At 49.0% G+C, this 11,773-nt stretch overlaps 1 protein-coding gene across 2 annotated transcripts; it reads left to right on the top strand.

Annotated features, from left to right (window-relative positions):
* Positions 1-1,332: 1,332 nt before the first annotated feature.
* Positions 1,333-11,301, top strand: SCCPDH (saccharopine dehydrogenase (putative)). 2 transcript variants are annotated; one of them, XM_055811055.1, is made up of 12 exons: positions 1,333-1,589; positions 1,918-2,030; positions 2,729-2,809; positions 3,282-3,411; positions 4,891-4,940; positions 6,555-6,685; positions 7,215-7,332; positions 8,426-8,545; positions 8,653-8,709; positions 9,240-9,351; positions 10,140-10,221; positions 10,648-11,301. In XM_055811055.1, exons 1-12 carry the CDS (start codon positions 1,379-1,381, stop codon positions 10,751-10,753), a joined length of 1,311 nt encoding a protein of 436 aa, XP_055667030.1. In that variant the 5' UTR covers positions 1,333-1,378; the 3' UTR covers positions 10,754-11,301. The 2 variants fall into 2 exon arrangements, with proteins under 2 accessions (XP_055667030.1, XP_055667032.1); XM_055811057.1 differs by lacking the exon at positions 1,333-1,589 and adding an exon at positions 1,696-1,709.
* The last annotated feature ends 472 nt before the right edge of the window (positions 11,302-11,773 follow it).

Here is an 11,773-nt window from a genome sequence, read left to right as displayed (position 1 = left end):
GTCCCCACCTTTATGTATAACAAAGCACAGGAGGAGATTCCCCGGGGACAGCATGAAAGCCTCTAGCACCAAAGGTTTTAAAACAGGTTAGACGGGCATCTGTCAGGAGCTGTTTAGATATGGCACTCCCTGGGGGAGAAGGAGCCAGCAAGCAAGGCTGCTTCCCAGGTGGCTTCCTGCCAGCCTCTGGAATCCAGGCACTCCAGTAGCCTGGCCATGAGAAGCACAGAGGACACGCCTGTCCCTCACTGTGCCACGCAGCCAGGGATGCTCCTTGCCACGGCCACCGCTCCCCGCTGCAGCGGGGACTCCAGATTTTGTGGTGGGCTGCTTTTGCTGTTCAGCGAAACGCAGTTGCTGTGATTGTGGGGGAAACGAGAGTGCTTCATTTCACTTCTAGGTAATTAAGGTTTTCTTTTTGATTAGTAACAACCCTCATGCCATTTCAGTCACCTGTGCTGGAATGCTTAGGGCAATAACTCCTAGTAACGAGCTGCGCTCATCGGGAGAGGTAATTGTGCTGTGGGGCCGGTAACGTCGGCCCCTCCACAAGTGCTGCTTACACAGCTGGGCTCAGCGCCTCTCGGCGGGCTCTTGGTGGAGTCTTATTTGTTCATGGTATGTCAAAAATCCGCTGAGCCCTTGAGAGAGGGAGATAGGACAGCAGCTCGCCCTCCTCCCCAGCTGCTGCAGGGAGAGCAAAGGTGCCTTTTGCCGAGGCCTGGGGGGGCTGCCCTTACTGGGGCCTGCGGGCCCTGAGGGGCTGCCAGAGTCCCTCTGCCCCCTCAGCTCACCTGAGCCCCCCCCCCGCCCCCTCTGCCCCCTCAGCTCACCTGAGCCCCCCCCGCCCCCTCAGCTCACCTGAGCCCCCCCCCCCGCCCCCTCTGCCCCCTCAGCTCACCTGAGCCCCCCCGCCCCCTCTGCCCCCTCAGCTCACCTGAGCCCCCCCGCCCCCTCTGCCCCCTCAGCTCACCTGAGCCCCCCCCGCCCCCTCTGCCCCCTCAGCTCACCTGAGCCCCCCCCCGCCCCCTCTGCCCCCTCAGCTCACCTGAGCCCCCTCAGCCCCCTCAGCTCACCTGAGCCCCCCCCCCGCCCCCTCTGCCCCCTCAGCTCACCTGAGCCCCCCCCGCCCCCTCTGCCCCCTCAGCTCACCTGAGCCCCCTCAGCCCCCTCAGCTCACCTGAGCCCCCCCCGGCCCCCTCAGCAACCCACTCGGGTCCCCTCCGCCCCCCTCAGCGTCCGCAGCGGCCCCGTGCCCCTCCCCCTGGCGGCGCGGGGCGGGGGCGGGGCGTGGGGCCGGGGCGGGGCGTGGGCGGGGCCGGCTGATAGCGGCCGGTGCCTGGCGCGGGCCGGCACTGCGGCACTGCGGCGCGTGCTGATGGCGGCCGGCGGGGCGGGGGCCGGGGCCGGGGCCGGGGCGCCCCAGCGGCCCTACGAGCTGGTGGTGTTCGGGGCTTCGGGCTTCACCGGCCAGTTCGTGGTGGAGGAGGTGGCGCGGGCGGCGGGCGGCCGGGCCCTGCGCTGGGCCGTGGCCGGGCGGAGCCGGGAGAAGCTGCAGGCGGTGCTGGAGCGGGCGGCCGAGAGGCTGGGTACGGGCGGCGGCGGGGGGGTGTGACGGGCCGGGGGTCGGGGTTGCGGGCCGCGGCCGAGAGGCTGGGTACGGGCGGCGGCGGGGGGGTGTGACGGGGTGCGGGCGGCCGAGAGGCTGGGTACGGGCGGCGGCGGGGGCCTGGGTGCGGGCGGCGGCCGGGCGGCGGTATGGGCCGTGCCCGAGCGGCTGGGTGCGGGCCGCGGCGGGGAGGGCGTGCCGGGCCGCGGCCGGTGTCCCGTGGCGGCGGCGGGCGGAGCGGCCGGGCCGAGGCGGGGCTGGGCCGCGGCCCCGGGGCGCGGCGGGTGACGGCGGTGCCCGGCGCGCAGGCAGAGCGGCGCTGGCGGCGGAGGTGGCCGTGCTGCTGTGCGACGTGGGCGACCCGGCCTCGCTGGCCGCCGTGGCGAGGCAGACCCGGCTGGTGCTCAACTGCGTGGGCCCGGTGAGTGCGGGGCGGGAGGGGCACCCCCGGCGCCCCCCGGGCCGGGCCCGGCCGCCCCCCGCAGCCCCCGCCCTGGGAGCGGTGCGGGGCCGGGCTGGGGCAGGTGGGGGTTGGGCTGGGGCCGCTGTGGGTGCGCGCGCTTTTGGTTGGGGTTTTTTTTTGTTTTTTTACCTGTTTCTTATTTAAGTCTTTCACGGGCAGCGTTAAGAAACGGTTTGTGAAGTGGGGAGGGGCGCTGGGCCGGGCCGGGGTGGGTGCGAGCTGTGCTGGGGTGGGAGCGGCTGGGAGAGGAGCCCCCACCCCGCTGGGTCAGGCCTTGGCCCCTTTGAAACTGGGGGAGGGGGTCGAAGGATGAGCTGGAAGCCGGGTCCTGGCACCGTCTTACAAGAGTATTTAAGCAGGGAACGTGCTACTAGTATGAGTGGAGGAAGCATAAAGTGAGACGGGCTGTCTTAAACTGGCCTGGGTGATTTTATGTTACAAAATAGGGTTGTCAGTGCCACAGACTGTTATAGGCCATGAAACTGTGCTGCTCCTCCTTCCCACTGGTGCTGTGCCGTTTGTGCCCCCCTTGGCAGCATGAATAGCCACCCAGTGTTTGCTTTTATTGTGGGTACATTTGTTAAGTCAAGCACGCTGGGTGAGTTGGGGGGTGTGGGGTTTATTTTGCTACGTGCGGTGTTCTCGCCTTACTACAGTACAGGTTCTTTGGAGAGCCCGTGGTCGAAGCTTGTGTTGAGAATGGTGCGAGCTGCATCGACATCAGCGGAGAGCCCCAGGTACGTGACAGTGGAAAAATGCTGCCTTATACCAAGGATCCATCAAAGGAGTCTCTGTGGTATACATTTTGTGTTTCTGCTCACGCTTTTGAACGTGAAGATGACTTCTGCCTCCTAAGCTATGGTTTTTCAGATGCCTTCGTTATTTTAACAACCTTTACTGTGTATTCCTTGTATGCTTTTCCTACTCTCAGGCGAGAGCCTCTTGGTTCTCTCTAGAAATGCAAAAATTTTTGAGTTCTGCTTCAAGTCTCAGTTGTGATGCCATGTAGGAGTTTGGTGTAGCTCACATCCTGCTGCCCTGCTGTGACACTTTTGTGCCATAAAACAAGAATCATATGTATCTGTCTTAAAGATGCCTGTAAGTGGTTTGCCGTATGTAGGGTGCTATAATGTGACAGTAAAATGCTAATGGCTAATACTGAGTATGGCCAGAGTTCCGCTTAAAATACTTGTTCTGATTGTGTTTTAGTTTCTGGAAGGAATGTACCTGAAATATAACGAAAAAGCAGCAGAAAAGGGAGTATATGTCATTGGCAGCTGTGGCTTTGACTCTATACCAGCTGATATGGGAGTCCTGTACACCAGAGACAAGCTGAAAGGTGAGTGACTGGAGCGTGACCCTGTGTTGAAAAAGAAGGGCAGGTCATGCCTTCACCTCGCTTCCTAAAGCTGCTGTGTGTACATGGAAGCTCTTTTCTGTCTCTTTTTGCCTGCCTTCACCAGCTGACCAGTTTCAGCCAAATCCAGTAGACAGAACTTCAACAGTAAATCGTATTCCCATTAGACTGGACAATGCTGGTCATTGGGTGGAGGAGGGGTTCCCGGCAACGCTGCTGACCGAGAACAGAGCCCACAGGTCCCAGCAGCCGGCTGTGGGTGTCCCTAGGCAAGCCTCAGAGCACTGCCGCGTGTGCCCAGGGTCTCATAGGGAAGAGACAGTGGGTCCAGCAAGGTTGCAGGAAAGGGCTCGAAAATCAGTGGGTGATGGGGTGTCCGAAGTTTTTCCTACCGTCAGGACCGAGAAGCTGCTGGGTGAGTGCAGTAGGTGGTGCCACACGGTGCCTTTTTCTTTAGGGGCTGCTAGACAGTAACTGAAAGAGGGCAAATATATTCAAGAAAAGATGTGAGATGATTTAATTCTATGCAAATAGTACTCGATCCTAATCTCAAATGAGGATAGTTCGTTCATCAGGTCTGACTTCACATTGGAAGGGCTAGTAAGAGTACGCAAGTGCTTTGCTTGTATGTACCATTAAAACTGCTATTAAGTGGGATTGCTTTACATTAGAGTGTATCATCAACTTTTCAGTTTAAGAAAACTCAATCTGGATCTGATTGGAGGGAGAGGCAAGGAAATGAGTGTCTGGTTGTTCATGGGATTATGATCTGCTGTCTGATACTTGTTTTAAATACAGATGGTTTTTATCTCTTCCTATTTTGACTTTATGGTTATTACCACCTTGTTGCTTCCTCTGCTGAAATTTGCCCCTACAAGTAGTTTTACAGTCTCTGAAGGAACTGAGCAAAGCAGAACAAAGCAGAATTTGGAGGAGTTGTTTTGCTGCTCATCCCAACTAAGGATTCTTTGCAAAACACAGGCTGTTGGAAAATGGAATGTTTTACGATACCTTGTGTGTTTCAGGCTTTTTGTGGGTTGGTTGGTTGGGGTCTTTTTGTAGTTAAGGTCTACCAAAATCTGTAAGCCCATCTCAGTCTTCACAGCCAATGTCACCCTTTATTTTGAAACTTGGAGAAAATTTAAATATGGCTTCTAATAATATTTTTTTTTTCATTGATTACTTACATGATCTCATTAACTAGATATGACAAATGAAAACTGTAGTGGGTAAAGATAATATTTGTGACCCTTATTGAAGTACTTTACATGAGAAATTTGGTATTTACTAACTCAAAGAGCTGCGGAACTTCATCTTATGTTTATTTTACTTTGAGAAAAAGATGCGAGATTGCCTTTTCAACTGCCAGTGTCAGTGGCTGGCTGTTTGAGTCTAGCAGAGCGTGCTCTGGCTTTGTGAACTGAGTGCATATGCCAAGTCATGTTTTCTCCTCCCTTAAAGGTACCTTAACTGCTGTCGAAAGTTTTCTGACGGTGAAGTCTGGGCCTGAGGTTAGTTGCTTTATACCTACTTGGAGACTCGGAGGTATTTATGATAACATCACCATAGCCTATTAGAGTAAATGTTGTGACATTAATTCAGACGAAGGAATGAGCTGGCAGTACTTTGATGATCATGAGTCCAAGAACATTATTCTTTAGGAGCTAATAAAAGTATCCTAAGCAAGCACCCTTTTTTAAGGTTGGTTTGCATTGTCTGTCGACCTAAAGCTTGTTGTGTTAACCTGTATGAAGAGATGCTTAAGTTTGTGCAGAGATGTGGGAAGGAGTCGCACACAGTAACAGGTACATAGTGTGTTGCCAGCAATCCTAGTGTTTGGCTGTTTGTTTTTTTTGTTTGGGGGGTGTGTGTTTCATTACAGTTTAGTGCGTGTAACGATAATACGTGTATGTCATAATTGTAATAGTGTCATAATTCTAAGGACACTATTAAAATAGTGCAACGATGACCTAAACCAAGCTGGTGTTGGTGCCCAGCAGTTGAACATGCTGCTTCTCCTGTCCTGAGCACCCATCTTGACAGATGGAGCCCAAGTCACAGCCTGTTCTTATGAACATCTGGAGGAGTGGCAGAAGTCCATAGAATGGCAGAGTAATACCCACCTGTTAAAGGACAGAGGAGAGCAGTTAATGAGAATATATAAATCTGTATGTTGGCTATAAAGGTGGTTTAAGTCTGTAGTATAAGTTGTAATTGTTGACAAGAAGGAATTTAAGTAATGAGAATTAAATACAATGGGATGGTTAGGAGAGAGAATTGCATACCTATGTGTTAAATTATGTGGGACCTGAGCATGATGCAAATTGTATGGAATAAGGGGTGGAGATAGTGTTGGGTCTGGCTGAGACGGAGTTAATTTTCCCCGCAGCAGCCCCCACAGTGCTGTGCTGTGCACTGGGAGCCAGGAAGGTGCTGATAACACCCCAGGGTTCTGGCTGCTGCTGAGCGGTGCTGGCACAGCATCGAGGCTGCCTCTCCAGCATTCCCACACACACAGCCAGCAGCCGGGGGGCGGGCAAGTTCTTGGGAGGGGACACAGCCAGGACAGCTGACCCACACTGACCAAAGGGATATTCTGTCTCATAGGACATCTACTTGGCGATAAAAGCTAAGAGAAAGGAGGAGGGGTGAGGGACATTTGTTACTGCGTTTGTCTTCTGGAGCAACCGCTATGCATACTGAAGCCCTGCTTCCCAGGCAGCGGCTGCGCTTGCTCGCTGATGGGAAGGAGTGAAAGGATCTCTTGTTTTCCTTTGCTTCTGCAGGCGGCCTTGGCTTTTGCTTTATTAAACTGCCTTTATCTTGACTCACGAGGTTGGGGTTTTTTTCACCATCTTACTTTCTCCCCTGCCTGTCCTACAGAGTGGGAGGGGGGAGTGATAAGAGTGGCTTGGTGGGCACCTGGCGTTCAGCCACCATAACCCACCTTGGCTGTATTGTGTATGGCGTATTGAAATACATATTTCAATATAACTTCAATGCATGTGATCATAATACACATATGTGGCAACTCTAAAGGCCATTATGAAAACATGTGAAAACAATACGTGAAACTGTATTATTTCTGATACTGAATTAATGACTGGTTTATGGTGTGTCACCAGGGTTCTTGTGTACATGATGGGACCTGGAAGTCAGCTGTTTATGGCCTCGCAGATCAAGACAACCTGAGGAAGCTTCGTAAAAGGATAGGATACACCCCTGTTCCAGTAGTTGGTGCAAAACTTAAAAGAAGGTATAAGAAACATAAGATGTGAGACATGCCGTCTTCTAACGGTTCAGTATCTATTACAGAGATTGTTGACATACCATTGAATACTAAAAAGATGCATTTAGGACTTAGCTATAATATGAACACATAGATGCTCATCTAATAGAATTGAAGATAAGCTCGTATTTCACTGAAAAAAGAACATGACCCAGCATTTATGGAGTCTCAAAGTTACTTTGTTCTAAGAGACTTCTAGTGGCCTGGCAAACTTCTGAGTTTGATTTCGGAAGCGAGCAGTAGAACAGAAGAAAGAAATGTGAGAAGAGTGTTATTCTGGTCATCGAATTCAACCTTGCTGTAGTGCATGGAACCAGGGATAAATTTGGAATGGTTTGCTTTCAATGAGAGAAATGATGATCTCCTAAGAATGCTTGAGAAAAAGCCAGTACTGGTAGGGCTGTTAGGATCAGTTTCTTTCGGTTTGCGTGAACATTAACACTTGAGGACTTTTTTTCTGACCCCCCCTTTTTTTTTTTTTTTCCCCCATTTGCAGAGGACTTGTGTTTTACAGTCAGGAATTCAAACAGTACTGCATTCCATTCATGGGATCTGATGCTTCCGTTGTGAAACGGTCTCAGCGTTACTTGCACACAGAGTTGCAGGAAACACCTGTAAGTTACAAGTATGCTATGTCTTTATTACACAAATCCTTCCTTTATGTATTAAGTGTTCTTAGTGCAGATCTGTGTAATAGGGTTTCTGTAGCAGGGTAAATAGTAATGAAGTACAGCGTGCTTTTCCTTCTGATCACCTTTGGAAGCTGCCTGACGTGACGTGGCCCAGGTTCTGGGTGTGTTGGCCTGTTTCATACTGCTTGATACTCTGCCTGATGTGCTCACTTACTGCTGCTAGCGAATAGTTTTGAGCGTCTCTTGTAGGTTTCTCATGCTGTCTGATTCCTGGGTGTGTATTTGTAGGGAACAGAAGCCCTGAGTCACAGAAATATTTGAAAGGTAGGCTTCCTGATTTTGGGGAATGACAAATGCATTAAATTCTGTTCCTGTGCAAAGCCTTTTTTTAGTAGTAGAGCTTCCACAAGCATCATAGTCTCTGTAACCCTAGTCAGGCCAGTATAGTGCAGTCAGCATTCTGATAAAGAATCCATATGCTGCTCACTTGTATCTGGAGATGACTTTGACGCCTGGGTCTCTGGCGTGCAGAGTAGAGGCAGTGTGAAGCGGTGGTGGTGGAAGAGATGTTTAGGTTTTGTTTTCTGTGGTTCCCTGAGAGATCAGCCCCCACAATCTGTGTAACAGTTGTGCAGAATCACAGGCATCAGTTAAGGGATGAAGGTGAGATAAGGCTCTAAAAATGTACTTGGAAACTACCAAGGAGCAAGGCTTGCTATTGCTCTTCCAGAATTCTAAAGGCAGGCCTCAGTTTCTCTTTAAACTAAAGCACAAAGAGGAGGAAAGGAGGATACCTGGAAAGAAGCCTGAAGTCGGATACCAAAACACATCTTTAAGGTTTCCCACTCTTACTTACTGTGCTTGCTCCCTCATACTGTCTTCTCGTAGGATTTGTAAAGTGAAGCATTATTCAAAGAGTTGTTTAGAACTAAGACAGTTGTTTAAGGCCCTATTTAAACAGCTATCTGTTGTGTCAAACAACTGCATCCTAATTTGGGGATATTTATTTTTACAGATGAATAGATATAAGAATTTTCATGTAAATTCTATCACTGAAGGTGTATCTTTGCCTCAGGTGCAGTATGGCGCTTATGTGAATGTGGGTGGTCTTGGCTCTGTTATCAAGCTGATGTTTGCTGGCATTTTATTTCTTCTTCTTGTGAAGTTTAGCCTTGGAAGAAAACTTCTGACAAAAGTAAGTAATCAAAACACAAAAGAATTGAGTGTGTGTAGATTTTTTTTTTTTTTTTTTTCTCTCTAGTTTACTGTTGGTCTCCCCCCATTTCCCCTCTTATTATGTAGTACCCGGCTTTTTTCTCTGCTGGACGCTTCACAAAGGAAGGACCAACTCAGAAACAGGTAACTGACTGTTTTCCATCACAATTATTGAATAAATGTGTTATGGTAACGGTAGAACAGTGATCTAGAGGCAGCTGCTGGGCCTCAGAGAAATAATTCCTAGGTGCACATTGTGTGTGCCTGTTCAGATAGCTTTGACTATTAAATAATCATGCCTTCTTTTATTACACATTGAAGTGTGTAGAACTTATAGGAGGAAAAAACCAGATCATGTTGCTGGGTCTGATGTATTTATGCGGACGGATCACAGCACTCAACCTGTCATAGGTGATGGCAGAGTGAGACTGAGTATCAAAAACCCAGGACTGAAAGCACTGAGAGAATACATGGACTTCAGTAACAGTTCCAACAAAGTGGAAGTGATTAAAAATTTAATGGGATTGCACCTTTTAAGCAACAGCTCAAAATAACTATGCTCATGTTTAGATAGCTCATAGTATTTGGTACGGTAGATACTTGTATTTACTACTTGTGCTTGCCTGATACAAGGGAGTTACTGTTTTGGTGACCATGTGTCTTGTCGGCTGCAGATGGACGGAACCTCGTTTACAATGACTTTTTTTGGTGAGGGTTACAGCGAGGGGCAAGATCCCCAGAATGGCAAACCAAACGTCAAGATCTGCACTGAAGTGAAAGGACCAGGTACATACGTTAGTAGCAGCTCACAGCTTTTGTCTTGCATTCTCTGCTCTAAAATAGGTGTATGGTTCCACTGCTATGCCTTTGTCCATGCAGCAAGCACTCCTTGAGGGTTAAAGTCAGCAGCCTTAGCAGAGCGTCACCTTGGACACTAGCGTTTTTTTGAAATGGCCAATTTGTGTGCGTTCTTGCCCTTCTCTTTCCTTCCTTTCACTGTTGCAATTTTCATTTTTGCAGAGTAGAGCAGTTAAAGGGAGAGTGCTTTAATAGTTTTCAGTTGTTACAGCCTAGACTTTACGCTTGCTTCTCTCCAGTCTGCTGTGAGCAAACTGAAATCAGATCTGGCATGGTTTCATTTCTAGCTACAACATACTTGCGTTCATATCATTCCTTTGAGGGGAGAGACACCCAGAATGTATATTCAGGAAGGAGTTAATGAAGCTGAGTTTCCTTAAATACCTAGAGCTGTCACTGAATGCAGCAGTCTCACAGAGGAAGTCTGAGTTTAAACACGGGATGGGGAAAGCTCTTGCTGTCAGGAGGAGCCCTCTGTCACTGCGCTGTGGTCACTCAAGGCTGTTGGGTGGTTAGAGCCCTGCCTTTGAAGCAGGATTTGTCCAGATTAGATCTTAAGGATTTCATCAGCTACTTGGAATGAGTACCAGGTAAAAAAGTTGGTTTTAAATGGAGAAGGCTATTTCATTGCCAAAGAGATCATTCTTCAGCATGCTGTAGGTAAACCACATACAGTGTGTAGAATATAATCTTGGTTTTGGTTTTTATTTTGTCAGAGCCTGGCTATGTTGCCACCCCAATTGCCATGGTTCAGGCAGCTCTCTCTCTTCTGGAAGATGCAGCTTGTCTGCCTAAACAGTAAGTACTTTCCCATGCCAAACCGCTTGATCTCCCTTAAACCTACTGGGCACTTTCTCTTTGAAAATACAGACCTCCTAACCCTGTGGATTTCTGCATAAAAATGCTTCACCACATGCTGATTCAAAGCCACTTACTCTTCATCTGCCCACCTTACAGTTTGAAAGGATGTAGTCACAGGTGTTTAGTAGCACCTAGTGCATCAGTGTCTGTATTTCCAGATAACAGAATGATTTCTATTGAGTTTGAAATGAATAGGTGCAGAAATGAACCTGTGACTATAACCGGTTTGCCAAATCCCTCGTATGCTCTCCTATGGGACAAAGCGGCTTTTTCTTTCTTAGGCAGAGAAACACATCTTTGACTTCAAAACAAGGTGTCAGTTCAATCACTGCACCAGTCATGTTTTTCTCTTTTCCTTAACAGAGGTGGTGTGTATTCTCCAGGAGCTGCCTTCTCCAAAACAAAACTGATTGATCGTCTCAACAAACGTGGTGTTGAGTTCTCTGTTATTAGCAAGCCTGAAGTCTGAAGTCCAAACATAACTGTATGAACTATGACTCTTCCTGGGTGTGACTCCAATAAAACTCATTTGGCTGTAAAAGCCTAATCATAAAATAGTTTCACTGTGCTATTGTTTACAGAAGAATGAGGTAACAGTTATACCACTATTTGCTATAGTGAGCAAACCCATCAACGGTATTGAGTTTTAATTCACAAGCGCATTAAATCAGTGACTTCCTGGGTACTAGCTCTGGACTTCTGTTTAATCTCTTATGTAAGTTTTAAGTTAATGAAACCACCATAGCATCTGCTTCACAGTTAACCACAGCCTTCTCCCTTCACCCTGTTCCGCAACTATGACAAGCAGGCAGGCCCTGGATAACAAAGTGCCTTAGCAGATGAAACCGCTAGTTACTCCTCATGCCTGTTTGGGAGAGGCGCTAGTACGCTGGGGTGGTCTTGCTTCCAAAGCCTCAGTGCCTGTAGTGAAATAAAGGAGTAGTTGTGGTTTTCCAGAGTTTAAAGGAATAGTTTTGTCGTCTTTTCCTGGGTTATAATAAAGATTAGCTGACTCTACTGTTGTGTTAAGGTCTGTTGACTTTCACCTGTATTACAAGTGGGCCTGGAGGGAGCTCTGCTAAAATGGAGAAAAAACCCAGTAGGTCTGTTACTACAAGGATGAAAGGCAGTGCCGGGGGGGGGAGGGCTATTTATGGGCACGGGCTTTTTTTTTTGTTGTTGTAGGAGTAGAGCTTCTGAAGTACTCTCAAGACAGAAAGATCTCCCTCTTGCAGTAGCATCATATGCACCATTCTCTATTAGCAGGCAAACTGCATGCACACTGGTGCTCTGCAGTACTGGAGCTTGCCCAATGGATGCAGTGCGCTGTCTCGGGATGCTACAGGTGCATCTTCAGAGGTTCGTACCTTAACTGTGGTACCATTGCTAACCTGAGGGTCAAAAATGTCTGCCATACAGCATGGAAAGGATCAGGGTGTTGATTGAAGTGGCAAAGGGGGATACTGAGGGGGTGTAGCTACATAGTAAA

This window comes from Falco peregrinus, chromosome 7 (genome assembly GCF_023634155.1).
Source record: "Falco peregrinus isolate bFalPer1 chromosome 7, bFalPer1.pri, whole genome shotgun sequence".
Classification (NCBI taxonomy): Eukaryota; Metazoa; Chordata; class Aves; order Falconiformes; family Falconidae; genus Falco; species Falco peregrinus.
The sequence above is the reverse complement of the archived record's forward strand: the minus strand, read 5'-3'. Positions and strand labels throughout refer to the sequence as shown.